Source organism: Pan paniscus, chromosome 1 (genome assembly GCF_029289425.2).
Source record: "Pan paniscus chromosome 1, NHGRI_mPanPan1-v2.0_pri, whole genome shotgun sequence".
NCBI classification, from domain to species: Eukaryota; Metazoa; Chordata; class Mammalia; order Primates; family Hominidae; genus Pan; species Pan paniscus.
Genome location: NC_073249.2, coordinates 138196732 through 138216042, shown reverse-complemented (window position 1 = coordinate 138216042; position 19311 = coordinate 138196732). Strand labels below are relative to the sequence as shown.

Below are 19311 nucleotides of genomic sequence, written 5' to 3'. Positions count from 1 at the left end.
AACATTGAAGCACAAAGGTAAAGTAACTTGCAGTTTAGGCAGTTTTCCAGTCATGACCAAGTTACTTATCACCTGAACCAGGGTAGTACCCTAGTCTTCTAGCTTTTATAGAAGTAAAGGGACCTGGTGTGGATAAAAATACAAAACACTAAACTTAAAATATGAAGAATTTTAGATTCAAGGTAAGTGTTCCAACAGGCTGGGCGTGGTGGCTCACACCTGTAATCCCAGCACTTTGGGAGGCTGAGGTAGGTGGATCATGAGGTCAGGAGTTCAAGACTAGCCTGGCCAAGATGGTGAAACCCCGTCTCTACTAAAAATACAAAAAATTAGCCGGGCGTGGTGGCAGGCGCCTGTAACACTAGCTACTCGGGAGGCTGAGGCAGAGAATTGCTTGAACCCAGGAGGCGGAGGTTGCAGTGAGCCGAAATCGCACCACTGCACTACAACCTGGGCGACAGAGTGAGACTATCTCAAAAAAAAAAAAAAAAAAGAAAGAAAGAAAGAAGTGTTTCAATAATAATGGATTATCCGGAATAACTAGATGGTTCTTTCTGAAGTTTTATTTATTTATTTCTGCAAAATGAAAATTATTTACTTGGAAAATGATAATTTTCAAAATCTGCAGGCATTGATTTATAAATGATTTATGTATTAATAGTTCCCATTTTTATTTTACTCTAGGACAAATTTATTTCCATGAAATTCATCTTTAAATGGCACATGTTTTGAGTTTTTAGGGACTTTACTAACACAGATTTTGAAAATATTCCCATTCCTAAAATCATAGAAACCTATAAAACAACATATTATGCTTTTTTTTTAACTTTTATTTTAAGTGTAAGGGTACCCGTGAAGATTTGTTATATAAGTAAACTTGTGTCTTGGGGTTTTATTATACAGATTATTTTGTCACCCAGGTATTAAACCTAGTACTCAATAGTTGTTTTTCATGTTCCTCTCCCTCCTCCCACAATCCACACTCCAATAGGCCCCCAGTGACTGTTGTTCTCCTCTATGTGTCCATGTGTTCCCATCATTTAGCTCCCACTTATAAGAAAGAACATGTGGTATTTGGTTTTGTGTTCCTGCATTAGTTTGCTAAGGATAATAGCCTCCAGCTCCATCCATGTTCCTGCACAGGACATGATCTCTCTTTTTTTAATGGCTGCATAATATTCCATGGTGTGTGTGTGTGTGTGTGTATCACATTTTCTTTATTCAGTCTGTCATTGCTGGGCATTTAGGTTGATTCCATGTCTTTGCTATTGTGAATAGTACTACAATGAATATACACATGTATGTGTCTTTATGATAGAACGATTTATATTGCTTTGGGTATATACCCAGTAATGGGATTGCTGGGTCGAACGGTATTTCTGTCTTTTGGTCTTTGCGGAATCTCCACACTGTCTTCCAAAATGGTTGAACTAATTTACACTCCCACCAACAGTGTATAAGCATTGCTTTTTCCCTGCATTCTCGCTAGCCTCTGTTATTTTTTGACTTTTTAATAATAGCCATTCTGAGCCAGGTGCAGTGGCTTACGCCTGTAATCCCAGCACTTTGGGAGGCCAAGGCGGGCAGATCACGAGGTCAGGAGTTTGAGAGCAGCCTGACCAACATGGTGAAACTCCGCCTGTACTAAAAATACAAAAATTAGCCAGGCATGGTGGCGTATGCCTGTAATCCCAGCTATTCAGGAGGCTGAGGCAGGAGAATCGCTTGAACCTGGGAGGCAGAGGTTGCAGTGAGCCAAGATGGTGCCACTGCACTCCAGGCTGGGTGACAGAGCAAGACTCTGTCTCAAAAAGAAAAACCATTCTGACTGATGTCAGATAGTATCTCATTGTGATTTTGATTTGCATTTCTCTAATGACCAGTGATGTTGAGCTTTTTTTAATGTGCATGTTGGCCACATGTATGTCTTTTCAAAAGTATCTGTTCATGTCCTTTGCCCACTTTTCAGAGGGGTTATTTTTTCCTTGTTAAGTTCATCATGGATGCTGATATTAGACCTTTGTCAGATGTGTAGTTTGTGCACATATTTTACTCCCATTCTGTAGGTTGTCTGTTTACTCTGTTGATAGTTTCTTTTGCTGTGTAGAACCTCTTTAATTTAATTAGATCCCATTTGTCAATTTTTACTTTTGTTGCAATTGCTTCAGAGAATATTAGGAACACCTCTGTGCATATAAACTAGAAAATCTAGAAGAAATGGATGAATTCCTGGACACATACAACCTCCCAAGACTGAGCCAGGAAGAAATAGAACCCCTGAACTGACCAAAAACAAGCTCCAAAATTGAATAGCCTACCAACCAAAAAAGCCCAGAACCAGAGGGTTTCATAGCCAAATTCTACCAGATGTGCAAAGAAGAGCTGGTACCATTTCTATGGAAACTATCCGAGAAAATTGAGAAGGGACTCCTCCCTAAGTTATTCTGTAAAGTTTTATTTTTGTTTTTTAAATAGAAGCAACACAGTATCCTTTATGAGAGGCTATGGACTTGAATTTTTCATCCCTCTGTAACCGCCTTCTGCCCTGCATCAATTTGATATCAGTGGATCAATATTTTTGAAGCATTGCTAGCACTGTATTTCAGATACCCTTAGTTCTCTTTAAAAAGAATTACCTTAATTGAATTTGTTATCATGTTTGAATATGCTTTATTCTCCAGCTAATGAGGTTATAGTAGGAAATTTAGTTTAATTATTGGATAGACTAGTCAAGTTGACTTAAAAATAATAGTGTTGGAGAAACCACGGACAATCATCTAATTGAGTTTCAGACTTAATATAATCACTTTTATATTTTAAGTGGAATCTACCCTGGGAAGTAGTCTTGCAACTCAGATACGTTTTTTTTTTTTTTTTTTTTTTTTGCATGAATTGGTTGAATTCATGGATTATCTATAAGTATAAGGAGATTTCATTTAGGCTCATCTCAAAGTTTGAAAAATGCTGTTTATTTGAAAAATATTAACTTCCAATTTTAAGCAGCAATTCATTCTAATAAGTAATTTTAACAATATTTTATTTACAGATTGCCCAAGGACTCCAGATACTCCAAATAATGACCCTCGTTGTTCTACTAGCAACAATAGATTGAAGGCCCTACAAAAACAATTGGATATAGAACTTAAAGTAAAACAAGGTGCAGAGAATATGATACAGATGTATTCAAATGGATCTTCAAAGGTAAGTGTAGTTAATAAATGTAACTATATAGTCAGTCATTATTTGCAGATTCCATAGTTATAAATTTACCTATTCAATAAAATTTATTAGTAACTCCAACATCAGTACTGGTGGCATGGTACTTTGGCAGTCATTTGTGTACATGCATGGAGCAGGGGAAATTTGAATTATATGACATGCTTGTTTCCAGCTGAGGTCGAACAAGGTGATTTTGCCTTCTTAAGCTATGGTACACTAAAAAGTATCCTTTTTAAGATATGTTTAGTGCTGTTTTTTTCACATTTTTGTGCTTTTAATTGGTAATTTCACTGTTTAAACACTATATTATGACATCTGAAATCATTTTGACCTCAGAATTTGAAAGAATGGATAAAAGAATTTGGGAACATGTTTTTCTTTGTTGTTGTTTTTTTTGTTTTTTTAGGTAACATTTTAAAAATTGTTTATTCCTACCAAGACCCAGTTAATCAAAAATTTTACCTTATGGGTAAAGGATACACAGGAGCTTTCCATATCTGCAACTTTTCCGTAAATCTAAAATTATTTAAAAAGAAATTATCTAAAAGAATTTAGTCTGTAATGAGTTTTCCACATTATAGACCACTCTCCCAAGTGTTTGGGAGAGGGCCAATGAAAAGATGGGACATTTTGGCGTCATCAATAATTGCTTGGCCTAGACCTGTGCATTCTTGGAGATCTGGTATGGGCATATAACTCCTAACTGAAAATCAGTGTTATGGGGAGCAATTCTTAGTAATAAGAACATGTCCTTGTTGTTAGGTATAATGCAGCAAAAAAAATGTTGTGAGCCACTGAACCAGATTATCCTCAAGGTTCTCTTCAGCCTAAGGTTCTATAGTTTTAATAATTTCCAGAAATTCTGAGAAAGATATAAAATGTACCTTTTTACTTTCAACTCATGTATTTTAAATATTTTTATCTCTGGAAATCAATTATTTTAGTAGATATTTTTTAAATAATTTCTTAATAAAAGTTCTTACATATTTCTTTTTTGGTTTCAGTTTAGAAAGAATTTGAAATCAGAGGGAAATATTTTTTTTCTTAATCATGCATCCTAGCTACTCACCCCAAATGAAATTTGAGACTAGGCCTGGTGGCTCACACCTGTATACCTAGAACTCTGGGAGGCTGAGGCAGGAGGATTCCTTGAGGCCAGGAGTTCGAAATCAGCCTGGTCAATATAGCGAGACCCTGTCTCTTTAAAAAAAAAAAAAAAAAGACATTAGGGAAGTTACCAAAAAGAGAGAAATGTGTACTTTCTATAAATGTTTTAAGGTTAATTATGAACATTAGATTTTATGTTATATTTAAAAAGAATTTTTTGTTACTTTTAGAGAAATGTATTTGTTCCTATTTACTTATGATGTGATATTTGATAGGATATTATTTCACTAACTTTGAACATTTGTTATCGGATGATAGAGTTATTTTTTGTGCTGTTATTTTTAGCACTGACATTTAGTTTTGGGGATTTTATGTTTTTATAAAATGTTATTTTGACCTTTTTTTTAAGTAAATACTTTGTTCCTGGAACTGCGATTTTAGCACATTATACTGAGCATTTTTAAATTAAATTAACCCAGCTACTGCCCTGTAGAGTAAAGTTTTTAAATCTGGGGTGGATGGATTAGTTTGAGGGGTTTATGAACCCTTTGAAGTTATAGGAAAAGCAAGTGTGTATGTTGATAGTTGTATGGATGAAAGGGCTGTAGGTTACACCTTATTCTCAAAGTAGTCTTTAATCCACAAAAGATTACGAACCACTGCTCTAAGTTGAACAGAGTTATGGACATATTAAAAGTAAAACAAATAGATAACCTAAAACAACCACAGATCCAAAGTGAACAAGGCTGTGAGCATCCTGTTAAAACAAATATGTCAATTTTGCATAGCTTTTTATTTTTAATTAGATTTATTAATTTGAGGAAGACTCATATGGAGGCCGAAAGCCTATTTGCAACTACTATTGCCTCTGAGATAGGCCTGCCAGTTATTTTTGTCTAGATTCCACCTTAACTGTTTTTATTTTTCATCTTTAAACTTCTCAGAGGGTCAGAGTACATCGTTTTAGATTAGGGAAAATTATAAATTGAAATTATGTGGAATATTAATTTATTCATTAAGGATTTTGTTAAAAGTTTGATAGCCATTATGCTCGGCTCTGGGGTATAAGTGTAATAAAGATGGTACCTTATTACATAGCAGGTACTCAATATATAATATCCTGCTTTTAAGAGACCCACTATCTTAAAAGGAGATATATCACATGTAAATAGTTAAAGTGTGTAATAGTGATTTGTTTGACTGACTTTGGAAGCACAATGGAGAATAATCATTTAACTGCCAATAAAATCTTTTAAGTTTTAGTACGATATTTGAAAAATGATTTGGCATTTAATAAAAAATTACTTTTTAGGGATGGTGTTGTGGGTGAATGCAGTATATACACAGTAAGGAACTGTGGAATAGCCTGGCTTGTTCTGAGGAATGAAAGTGATTTGGTGTGGCTATAGTACAAGTTCTTGGTGTATTTCTTACCTGACATATCTGAGGGTAGGTAGAATGTACTTCTGATAGTAAGAGTTGTCAACTCTAGTAGTCATTTTCAATTAAAAGCCATAGGGAAACAAATCTGAATCTCCAGAAAGACATTCATTTTGTTTGGGAAAAGTTCTCCAGGTGACTCCAGTAGGGCTTCTTTCCCTTCCCCACCAGTGGAGTTTTAAGTGGGTGAGGCATAGTGAGAGGTATAACATAACTGAAAGACAAGCCAGGTTATATGGTATTTGCACAGAATTAAGCAGTTGTGATTACCTTAAAAGATAGATGGAGCTGCTGAAAGCAGGGAGCTCCTTTTAGCAGGGAAAAGACACAATCAGATTTCAAGTTTAGAAAGTTCACATCCATCCGGCCACGTGTGGTGACTCACGTCTGTAATCCCAGCACTTTGGAAGGCCGAGGCAGGTGGATCAGCTGAGGTCGGGAGTTAGAGACCAACCTGACCAACATGGAGAAATCCTGTCTCTACTAAAAATACAAAATTAGCTGGGCATGGTAGTGCATGCCTGTAATCCCAGCTACTTGGGAGACTGAGGCAAGAGAATCACTTGAACCTGGGAGGCAGAGGTTGTGGTGAGCCAAGATCGTGCCATTGCACTCCAGCCTGGGCAACAAAAGCAAAACTCCATCTCAAAAAAAAAAAAGAAAGTTCACATCCATCCTCCTCAGACTTAAAGAATTAAAGAAGGTCATTTATGCAAGCAGTAAGTTTAAGTAGTTTTTTTGCAGTAGTCCAGGTTAAATAGCTTCCTTTCTCTTGTAACAGCAGTGAAAACAGTGAAGATAAGAGTCATACTTTTGGTATCTTGGATATGAGGAAGGAGGCAGAGTTAAAGATTATTCTTAGATCGGTTATGTGGATAGACTGATGAATTATGGTGCCCTTTATAATGATAGAGAATTCATGAGGGGGAGCAAATTTAGGGACAGGGATGATTAATTCAGTTTGGCAGTAAAAATTGTCAACAGAACTCTGGTTATTGGATTCTACATGATTAAATTATTACCCTTGTGCATGTTATAATCAGAGCTGTCCTTTTTAAATTTGTCAGATATTTTCACCCTCCTGCTTCAAAACCCTCCAATGGTTTTCCCTCATACTTAGGACAAAATCCAAAATTCTTATTCTGACTCTGGAAATCTATAGCTTCTGACCTCATCTTCTAAAACACCTTCCTCTCTCATTACACTCTAGCTACTCTAGCTTCTTTTCTATCCCTTAAACATAGCAAGCACACTCTTACCTCAGGGCTTTTGCACTTGCTATATCTTTGCCTAGGTATCTATTCTCCCAAGTACTTTTGTGGCTTTCTCATTCATTAAGTCATCTACTTGGATGCTACCACCTCAGCAAGCTCTTCACTACTATCCTAAGATAAATAGCAACCTCTGTCTCTTCTTAACTCTTCATTGCATTACCACCACCTTAAATTACAATTTATGTGATCAATTTATCATCAGTTTTCAGCATTAGAATATAAATTTCATGCAGGCAGAGACATTATCTTGGTTATCACCCTATCTTCAATACCTGAAACAATACTACATTGAAATAGTTTGCTACAAATACTCAATAAGTATCTGTTAAAACAATGGATATCGCTTCGCTGCCCATTTGTGGCCATTTATCTTCCTCTGGCCCATAATTTACACATTGTTCTTTTTCTTATTTCATACCTGTGTGTACTATAATTATTTTCATATTATCCCTTTTATGACTAACTATTTTTATTGTCAGCACAAGGATCTGAGGAATGGGATGCAGTTATTTTACCCTGTTACATAAGTAGTATAGCTTGCCATTTCTTTATTTGGTAGTGTGGCTTTAAGCAGCATCATTGGTTGTGTTTGTTTTTGTTTTGTCCTTTGGAATGATCTCTGGGGGCTTGATAAGACATGTTAAAGACATGCCTCCTGTTTTTTGTTGTTATTGTTGTTTTGTTTTGTTTTGTTTTTGAGACAGAGTCTCGCTCTGTCGCCTAGGCTCAAGTGCAGTGGCGCAATTGGCTCACTGCAACCTCCGCCTCCCAAATTCAAGTGATTCTTCTGCCTCAGCCTGCCTCCTGTGTAGCTGGAATTAAAGACGCACACCACTATGCCTGGCTACTTTTTTGTATTGCTAGTAGAGATGGGGTTTCGCCATGTTGGCCAGGCTGGTCTTGAGCTCCTGACCTCAAGTGATCCGCCCGCCTGGCCCTCCCAAAGTGCTAGGATTACAGGCATGAGCTACCGTGCCCAGCCTTGTCTCCTGTTTATAGAATCACTTGAACCCAGGAGTTTTTGAGACTTCATCTCAAAAAAAAAAAAGACATGTCTCCTGTTTATATATTCAGGCAGTAAACCAAGGTATTAATTAAAATTTGGGGTTCTTACTAGCATCTTGCGTCGGTTTTAAGTGTTCCCCAAGCCTCCACATATGGATATACCAGACTGTCCATCCAGGTCCCTCCAACCGCCAATCCTCCAGTATTGCCTGTTTAAGCTTTGAGATCTAATTGATATAGAAAAAAGTTGCACATATTTAGTTATACATTTCAATTAATTTGGATGTTTCTATACATATGTATGCATGTGTGATACCACCACGACAATCAAGTTACTTCCAAAAGTACCCTTGAGTTCTTTAGTGGAAGTGGTTAAGTTGTTGTTGTAGTGGAAGTGTTGTTGTTGTTGTTGTTGTTGTTGTCGTCGTCGTCGTTGTAAAAGCACTTAACATGAGAAATTCTCCAGTCTTGACATATTCCAGACTTATTTATTATAATGACTCGGGAAACCTTTCTGGATTCCCTTAACTAATATTGATTCCACTTTTTTGTTTGTTTTTGGAGACAGGGTCTCACTCTGTCGCCCAGGTTGTCACCCAGGCTGGAGTGCAGTGGTGTAATCTTGGCTCACTGCAGCCTCCACCTCCCAGGTTCAAGTGATTCTCGTGCCTCAGCCTCCTGAGTAGCTGGGATTACAAGTGGGCACCACCATGCCTGGGTAATTTTTTGTATTTTTGGTAGAGGCAGGGTTTCACCATGTTGGCTGGGCTGGTCTCGAACTCCTGACCTTAGATGATCCCCCAGCCTTGGCCTCCCAAAGTGCTGGGATTACAGGCATGAGCCACCATCCCTGGCCTGATTCCACATTTCTTTGGAATTTTCTTCAGCTACTTTTAACTTCCTAGTGCATATAATAATCATTTATATGTCTTCTAGCAAATTATAAGCTTCATAGGATAACATTCTGATTGATTAATATTTGTGTTTTCACTGGGTCTGGCATGTAATTTATGGCTTACTTCCTATATGTTACTTTAACATAAATACATAATGAAAAAAATAAGAATGATTGGCCTATTTATTACCTAGATGGTACTAATAAGAACAATGATTGGCTTATTTGAAAGTTTTCTGTGTGATGTAATGTGTTGTAATGTCCCACTATAGCTTGCAAAACAAAGTGTTATTTTTTTGTAAAATAAAAAACATAATTTGAAAGTAGTATAATTTTTTAGTTATTCTTATAATTGTAAAATATTTATTCCAAATACAATTACCAGCATTATAGAGTGCCAATTACTAATAGTTCATTACTTTAGTGTGTTAGGTTGAGCCATATAAAATTGCTGTTTTTTTAGTTCAAAATCAGACACTGGCATTTTCATGTAGTTCAACCTAATATATGTAAAAACTTTCCCAAAATTTGTATCAACATAAAAGTCAGATTTCTCCAATATGTAAACCAGTCCATGTACTCCAGCCTTATCTCTTCCCTTGTACATATTATGTGCTTAATAAAAATTCCATTGAATGCCTGAAAACATAAAACTGATATGTAATAACTGTATATTGCCTGTGATAGATAATATCCAAAATCCATTTTAAAAGTTTCATCATACTTTGACATCCTGCAGATCCTCCAGAAATTTCTGTGGGAAAATTCACCTATTTTTAAAATAAAATACAAGTGCTGTTTCTTGCATGTTGAATTGAAATAGTGAAGAAAGGAGTATTTCCAAAGAAGTAAAATGATGGAACTACTTCATTTTGCATGACAATAAAATAATAAAAGAAGTAGCTTAATTGAAGAGAGTAATATTATATGGTTTACTTAATATTTATACATTTACATTAGAACTTCATTGGAATAAGACACTTAATCATTATTTTTATTGTCCTAAAAGAGAACATTTTAATGCTAATTATGTGCTAGGCAAGATAATTTTAGTTTAATGCTTACAAAAGTTTTATATTTAAGAGAATGGTATCACAATTTACATAGTTTATGCAAGAAACCTAAGGTTTTCAGAAAATAGGTAAATTGTCCAAGTTTATATATAATAAGATTTGGGCTCAAGTCTGACTGCAAAATACATTTGTCCCATTAAATTATGAGCTTTGGAATACTTTTACTGTAGTCTGATCTCAAAGAAATTCATTCATGCATTGCATTACAACAGGGATACATTCTGAAAAAATCATCAGTGGGTGATTTCATCATTGTGCGGGTATCATAGAGTGTACTTACACAAACCTAGATGGTACTAGGCTACATGGTATAGCCTATTGCACCTAGGCTGTAGTAACAGCATGTAACTATACTGAATACTGTAGGCAATTGTAACACAATGGTAAGTACTTGCATATCTAAATATATCTAAACATAGGTATATGTAGTCCGTTGTTGACCTAAATGTCATTATGCAGCAGTCTGGCCAGAAGCTATTTGCTAAATGACTGACTTTGGGAATAGAAAAGAAATAAAAGAAAAATTTATAAATGTCATAAATATGCAATTATTTTTTCCTCCATGGTATATTAACCTGAGTTTGGTATTCAGCAGGGTATATTTCAGCTCACTTTTATTCCCCTTATCTTCAATCTCTTTCTTCTTTATTCAGTGTCATATAGTGTGTGTTTGATTTATTGAAATAATACTGCCGTCATCAAGCGTGTCTCTTGGGTTCTAAGAGACATGAATCTCCAGGAGAATACAGGTTGATTGTGTGCTATTTTATCCAAATTAGTACTGATTGCCTTAGTGATTAAAAATAGAGATGCTTAAATAATATGCAAAGCTTCTCCTTTCTTATGAATAAGTGCTTTCTAACTTGATGCTTAATCAATTTGTGTGTGTATGTATGGACGGATACCAGTCTTTAACAACTAATGCAACTCTAAAAACAGGAAGTGGCATTAACTTCTGATATTTCTTTTTAAATTTTCTTAGTTTTCTACAGTTGCTGTAACAAATTATCACAAATTTAGTGGCATAAAACAACAGAAATTTATTATGTTATAATGTTGTAGTTATTTTGTCTGAAGTGAATCTTAGCTTAAATCAAGGTGTTGGCAGGACTGCATTCCCTTCTGGAGGATGTAGGGCAGAATGTTTCCCTGTTTTTTCCAGCTGCTGGAGGCTACTCACACTTCTTGGCTCCTGACTCTCTTCCTTTGTCTTCTAAGCTAGCAATAGCAGGTCCAGTTTTTCTCACATCCCATCACTCTGACCTCTTCTTCCTCCCTTTTCTACACTTAAGGACCCTCGTGATTACATTGGGCCTATCTGGAAATCAAGGACAATCTCTGTATTTTAAGGTCGAATGATTAACAACCTTAATTCCATTTGCTACCTTAAATCTCCTTTGCCATGTAACGTAACTTAACAACAAGATTCTGAGGCTTAAGACATTGACATCTTCGAGTAGGTCATTATTTGGCATATAATTCCTTCTGTCACTCACATTCAGTGTTACTGGAACTAAGCAGAGGTATGCTCTTGCATTGATTCATTTGTGTTGCTGTAAAGGAATATCTGAGGCTGAGTAATTTATAAAGAAAAAGGTTTATTTTTGGCTCACAGTACTGCAGACTGTACAAGAAGGATGGTGCTGGCATGTGCTTCTGTTGAGGGCCTCAGGAAGCTTACAGTCATGATGGAAGATGAACGGCAGCCAGCTTGTCATCTGGTGAGAGGGAGCAAGAGAGCGAGGAGGAAGTGCCAGGCTCTTTTGAACAAACAGCTCAACAACCAGCGTGAACTCATAGAATGAGAACTTACTCATACTGTGAGGGTGGCAGCAAACAATTCATGAGGGATCTGTCCCCGTGACCTAAATACCTTCCAGTAGGCCTCGCTTCAGACACTGAGGAACTACATTTCAAAATGAGATTTAGAGGGACAAACATCCAAACCATATCAGGCATTAACATTATTTCACTTAATTCAGAGCTTTTTTTTTGAAATCTTAAGATATGACAGAAGTGTTCTCCAGCTTTATTAAGAAGGTCTCATTTTTTGACATTAAAGTGTTTCTAGGGACCTTTCTCATTGTCACCAGGGTTGACAAATGCTGTTTTCTACCTTTCTTAGCATAATTAATTGGAACACAATTGCTATCTGTGATTAGGTTTTTATTTTAGGTTTAATCATGGAGGCATTTATTTCATACTATGTTTCTGAGTCTTAGAGTTATTGATCATAGTAAAGGAAAATTCTTTATGTTTTGTGTAAAGCAAAAATAAGAAAATTACAAATGTGAATTTGGATTTTGATTTTCTAAAAGATAGTAATAAGATTCAAACCTACAGTATCTGTTAGCAGATAAATGGATTGTGTGGTGTGTGTATATATATGTATATACACAATGAAATATTGTTCAGCCTTAAAAAAGGGAATACTGCCATATATGACAACATGGGTGAGCACAGAGGACATTATGCAAAGTGAAATAAGCCAGACACAGGAAGAAAAATACTGTATGATCTCACTTACCTGTGGAATCCAAAAAAAGCTGAATAAATAGAAACAGAGAGTAGAAACAGAGAGTAGAATACAGTTACCAGCAATAGGGAGGAAGAAGAAATGGGGAGAAGTTGGTCAAAAGGTACATACTTAGAGTTAGGAAGGATGAATAAGTCCAGAGGTCTAATACATAGCGTGAACTATAGTTAATATTATATACTGAAAATATGCTAAGAGAGTAAATTTTAGGTACACATAAACATACACATGAAAAGGGGTAACTGTAGAAGGTGATGGGTCAGTAAATTTGTTTGCCTGTAATAATCATTTCACTATATGTATGCATACCAAAACATCATGTACACTGCAAGTATATACAATAAAAAATAAATTTTAAAAATACACAGCCATAATAAGATTTCCTTTTCTCTCAAATTGTCTTAACTAATGGAGTTGTTTTTCACAATTATCACCCTGCAAGTTTGATGGCTCTTTTTTAGTAAATGTATCCATAAGATATACTATAGCGCCAACAGCATTCTTTTAACTCTGTTTTTCACTTGCTGATATATCACTTGATCTGTTTAGAAGATAGGAAAATGTTTCATTTTTCCCTTTATTTGCTTAATTTTTCAAACTTATTTTTTTTAATAGGATCGGAAACTCCATGGTACAGCTCAGCAACTGCTCCAGGACAGCAAGACAAAAATAGAAGTCATACGAATGCAGATTCTTCAGGCAGTCCAGACTAATGAATTGGCTTTTGATAATGGTGATGGAATAAATTGTCCTCCTTCTTATGAGCATAATGGTGCTAAATAATCTTATGCAGAAACAGGGCAGTGGTTCAAAGTTAAGAGGGAGGAAGCATTACTATTACTTTTTTTTTTTTTTAATCTTGAGTTTTAGACTCTTCACTTGGATAGATGCTTTTAGATATTTGGCCCTTATGTTTCAAGAAGATATTAATCTAGAATGTATCTCTTCATTTAAATAGATTATCAAATACTTACAATCAGTCTTCATTTAAAAAAAAAATCTGTTACCTGTTTAAGAGTATGGCTTTGTTTTCTTTTGTTTTTTTGTTTTGTTTTATTTATTTTTTAATTCCAGAAGAAATCTTTACAGCTAGTTGCTAAGAGTAGGAGTAGAAACTTTCGGTCTCCCCATGTTACAATATTTGGATATCTTTCAGCTCTAAAATCTTTTTTTCAGATTTGTAATTTAGATGTGTAATGACAAAAATGAAAGGCTCTGAATTTCAATATCATATCAAATATTTTTATTTCAGTGTTTATTGATGTAAGGACTAAGTTATTGTAATGTTATAGGAATTCATTTCTTTTCATGATTTTAATCACTGCAAATTGGAAAGTCAGATAAATGGTGCAATTAAAATTTTTTTTTTCCCTTCTAGCAAAACCTGTGATAAGTCCTCTTGAACTTCGGATGGAAGAATTAAGGCATCATTTTAGGATAGAGTTTGCAGTAGCAGAAGGTGCAAAGAATGTAATGAAATTACTTGGCTCAGGAAAAGTAACAGACAGAAAAGCACTTTCAGAAGTAATTTTAAATAAAAATTTTTATTTGGTTTAATAAATACATTATTCAAAGTATGTGATTATTTAAATGACAACAATTGTCTTTTCCCTGTGCAAGGCTCAAGCAAGATTTAATGAATCAAGTCAGAAGTTGGACCTTTTAAAGTATTCATTAGAGCAAAGATTAAACGAAGTCCCCAAGAATCATCCCAAAAGCAGGATTATTATTGAAGAACTTTCACTTGTTGCTGCATCACCAACACTAAGTCCACGTCAAAGTATGATATCTACGCAAAATCAATATAGTACACTATCCAAACCAGCAGCATTAACAGGTATGTAGTGTATAGCCATTGTTTTTTGTGTGTATTTTTGTCTATAACTGGTTCTGATTTAATAATTGAAAGAAAAACCTGTGCATAGATTTTTAAAATTATGATAAAATACACATAGAATAAAATTTGTTGTATTAACCATTTTAATTTTATTCAGTTTGGAAGCATTTGCTATATTCACAATATTGTGTGACCATCACCGCTACCTAGTTTCAAAGCATTTTCATCACCCCAAAAGGAAACGCATACCTGTTAAGCAGTCACTCCCCATTCCCCCTTCCTCCCAGCTGCTAGCAACTACTAATTGTCTGTCTCTACAGATTTGTCTATTCTAGATTTGTCATATGATAGAAATTATATAATTTGTGACCTTTTTTGCCTGGCTTCTTTTACTTAGCATATTGTTGTCAAGGTTCATTCATGTTGTAGTATGTATGAGTACTTCACTCACTTTTAATGTCTGAATAGTATTCCACTTGTGGGAATATTCTAAAATTCAAAACTTTTTGTGCACCCAACATGATGCTCAAAGGAAATTCTCATTGGAGCATTTTGGATTTGGGATTTCAGATTTCCAGATTAGGGATGCTTAACCAGTAAGTATAATATAATATAAACATTCCAAAATCTGAGATACTTCTGGTCCCAAGGATTTCAGATAAGGAATACTCAACCTATACTATATTTGATTGACCTATTTGTCAGAGCATATGAGTTCTTTTTACCTTTTGACTGTTGTGAGTAGACTGCTATCAACATTTACGTGTAGGTTTTTGCTTGAACATCTGTTTTCAATTTGAGGGTATATTCCTAGGAATATAATTGCTAGGTCATATGGTAGCTATATCTAAGATTTTGAGGAACTGTCAAACTGTTCTTCTCAGCATTTACATTATTTTATACTTCTAACAGTAATGTATAAAGTGGGTTTCAGTATCTCCAGATCCTCACCAACAGTTATTATTTTTTTCATTCTTCTTTGATCGTGTTCTAATAGGTCCACTATTGGAAGTATGGTAATATATCTAACTATGTCTGTAGAACTGTCTGTATTTCTCCCTTCAGTTATGTAAATTTTTGTTTCCTATATTGTGGGCTGTTTTGCTAGGTTCATGTATGTTTACAATTTTTATATCTTCTAGATGGATTGACTCCTTTACCTTTACCTTAACTCCTTTATAATGTCCTTCTTTGTCTCCTGTAACAATATTTAATTTAAAATCTGTTTTGTCTGATTTTATAACAGCTACCCCTACTTTGTTTTGGTTTTGTCTTTGGGTTCAAATGAGTCTCTTTTAGATTATATATTATTGTATTCTGTTTTATAAGATCCATTCTGTCAGTCTTTTTTTTTTTTTAATTCATTTTTATTGAGACAGAGTCTCACTCTCATTGCAGCCTCCCACTCCCAGGTTCAAGCAATTCTTGTGCCTCAGCCTCCCGAGTAGCTGGGATTACAGGCATGTGCTACTGCACCTGGCTAGTTTTTGTATCTTTAGTAGAGACAGGGTTTCACCATGATGGCCATACTGGTGTCAAACTCCTGGCCTCAAGTGATCTGCATGTGCCACTGCACCTGGCTAATTTCTGTATTTTTAGTAGAGACGGGGTTTTACCATGATGGCCACACTGGTTTCAAACTCCTGGCCTCAAGTGATCTGCCTGCCTTGGGCTCCCAGAGTGCTGTGATTACTGGTGTGTGCCTCCACATCTGACCAGTGTTTGCTGTTTATTTAATAGTTTAAGACAGTTATCCAGGTGAGGTTGCATGCACCTGTAGTCCCAGCGACTTGGGAGGCAGAGGCAGGAGAATTGCATGAGCCCAGGAGTTTGAGGCTACAGTGAGTCGTGATTCCACCACTGCACTCCAGCTTGGGTGACACAGCAAGACTCCGCCTCTAAGAAAGAAAGAAAGAGAGAGAAACATTTAAAGTAATTACCGACAGGATGTAATAATCCTGGTGGTAACTACTGAGAGGTAGGTTAAATTTAATAGGTTTATAGCACAGTCCCCCCACAAAACTGCCATCACTTCATAAGCAAGCAGCAAATTTAGAGTTTCCAAGGCTACATGCACTCCTGACCAACTGTCTACAGATTCCAGGATTTCTACTAGCATCTCAGCTCAGTAATTTGCAGGAACAAATCATAGAACTCAGGGAAGCACTATACTTAGGATTACGTTTTTATTATAAAGGATACAAATTAGGACCTTCATGGCTCACTGCAGCGAAAAGAAAATAAACATAAAGGGGGAGATCTGAGAGGATCTCAAACACAAACCTTATGTGTCCTTAGGATATATCACCCTCCTAACACATCAATGTCTGTCACCAACCAGGAAGTTCACTTGAGCATTGGGTGTGCAGAATTTTCATTGGGGCTTTGTTAACATAGGTGTGATTGAGTGAATCATTGGCCACATGATTGAATTCAATCTCCAGCCTTGTGCCCCTCCCTGGGTCAGGAGGTCAGACTGATAATGTGGCTCAAAGCCTCAACCTCCTGAAGATATGATCATTCTTTCTGGCATGGCCAGCCCCCATCCTGAAACTGTCTAGAGGCCCACCATGAGTCACCTTACCAGGTGTGGTCTAAGGTATCCACTATGAATAACAAAGGCACGCCTATCACTGGGGGAAATTCCAAAGGTTTAGACTTAGAGGCTGTCTTCCAGAAACCAGGGACAAAAACCAGCCAAATTATATACAACAAAAGGGCTTATTTCTGTCATTTTGCGGGGTTTTTCTTTTTATGCAAGTGTTTATCTTTTTTTCTCTGAGTTCTAATACTACCTTCTTTTGGTTTTGATTGAATTTTTCTACTCTGTTTTTATTTACTTATTTTTGAGACAGAATCTCTCTCTGTTGCCCATGCTGGAGTACAGTGGTATGATCATAGCTCACTGTAACCTCAAACATCTGGGCTCAAGCAATCCTCCTGCCTCAACCTCCTGAGTAGCTAGGAGTACAGGAACGTGCCACTACACCTAGCTAATTTTTAGTTTTTTGCTAGCAATGGCGTCTCACTGTGTTGCTCAGGCTCGTCTCAAACTCCCGGCCTCAAGTCATCTTCCCACCTCAGACTTCCAAAGTGTTGGGATTATAGGCGTGAGCCACTATGCCCAGCCTCTATTCTTACTTTTCTTATTCCCTTCTTGCTCCCTTTTATGAGATAGATAGATATATATATTCTCCCACCTCAGCCTCCCTAGTAGCTGCGAGTACAGGTGCACACCACCACGCTCAGCTTATTTTATTTTTTTTGTAGAGATGGGGTTTCTCTGTGTTGCCCAGGCTGGTCTTCAGCTCCTGGGCTCGAGCGATCTGTCCACCTTGGCCTCCCAAAGTGCTAGGATTACAGGCATGAGCTACTTATGCCTGGTCTTTCACTAAATCTTGAACTCCTCGCAACCACTCACCTCACTTCCTCCGTAGTTTTGCCTTTTCCAGAATGGTCATACAGTTGGAATCTTAACAGTATGTAGCCTTTTCACATTGGTTTCTTTCACTTAGTAATATGCATTTAAGTTTCCTCTATGTCTTTCCATGCTTTGATAGCTCATTTTTGGTTTTGTGCTGAATAATACTCTATTGTGTGGATGTACCATAATTTATTTATTCATTCATTTACCGAAGGACTTCTTGGTTGCTTCCAGGTTTTGGCAGTTATGTATCAAGCTGTTATAAACATCCATGTGCAGGTTTATTATTTTCTTAGTGATTACCCCAATGATTATAACTAATGTCCTAAATTTATTATAATCTTATCTTTAGTAGCCTACAAAACTCTTTGACTGTGCCCTTGTTATATTGTCACAAACTCTCTTTATGCACCATATACCCATTAACATAGGCTATAAATATTGTTTTATGCATTAGTCTTTTAAATCATAAAGGAAACAAAAAGAAGAGTTACTTAAAATACAGAAATATTGGCTTCTGGCCAGGCGCAGTGGCTCACGCCTGTAATCTCAGCACTTTGGGAGGCCGAGGAGGGTGGATCACGAGGTCAGAAGATCGAGACCATCCTGGCTAACATGGTGAAACCTCATCTCTACTAAAAATACAAAAAAAAATTAGCCGGGCGTGGTGGCAGGCCCCTGTAGTCCCAGCTACTCAGGAGGCTGAGGCAGGAGAATGGCGTGAACCTGGGAGGCGGAGCTGGCAGTGAGCCGAGATCGTGCCACTGCACTCCAGCCTGGGCAACAGAGCGAGACTCCGTCTCAAAAAAAAAAAAAAAAAATACTGGCTTCTATATTTACTTATGTAGTTAATTTTACCTGCATTTGTCTTCCTTTTTTCCTTTCTCTCTCCCTCCGTCCCCCTCCCCCCTCCCCCCTCCCCCTTGCCCTCCCTGACACCGCCCCCACCCCGCCCCGCCCATCACTTCCCCCATCCTTCATTTCAATCTAAAAGGCTTCTTTAGCATTTCTTATGGGCAGGTCTCCTAGTGTCTACCTCCCTTAGCTTTTGTTATCTAGGAATCTCTTTATTTTCTTTTTTTGAATGATAGTTTGCTATATATATAGAATTCTTGGCTGGCAATTTTGTTTTTTTCCAGCACTTAAAAAAATGTCCAACTAGGCACAGTGGCTCACACCTATAATCCCAGCACTTCAGGAGGCCGAGACGGGTGGATCACTTGAGGTCAGGAATTTGAGACCAGCCTGGCCAGCATGGTGAAACCCCATCTATACTAAGAATACAAAAATTAGCCAGGCATGATGGCGCATGCCTGTAATCCCAGTAACTCAGGAGGCTGGGGCAGGAGAATCGTTTGAACGCGGGAGGCGGAGGTTGCAGTGAGCCAAGATCATGCCACTGCACTCCAGCCTGGGTGACAGAGTAAGACTCCGTCTTAAGAAAAAAAAAAAAGTCCTCCTGCTTCCTCCAGGCCTTTATGTTTTGTGATGAGAAATCCAC

The 19311-nt window shown here is 36.8% G+C and overlaps 1 protein-coding gene across 4 annotated transcripts in view; it reads left to right on the top strand.

Annotated features, from left to right (window-relative positions):
• PKN2 (protein kinase N2) overlaps window positions 1-19311 on the top strand; it is a 157601-nt gene that overhangs the window by 76265 nt on the left and 62025 nt on the right. For all 4 annotated transcript variants that reach the window (XM_055116457.2, XM_003808386.5, XM_008960474.4 and 1 more), the window contains exons 3-6: window positions 3047-3201; window positions 13165-13282; window positions 13928-14073; window positions 14170-14386. In XM_055116457.2, coding sequence (XP_054972432.2) covers window positions 3047-3201; window positions 13165-13282; window positions 13928-14073; window positions 14170-14386 — 636 coding nt within the window. The remainder of the gene's footprint in view (window positions 1-3046; window positions 3202-13164; window positions 13283-13927; window positions 14074-14169; window positions 14387-19311) is intronic.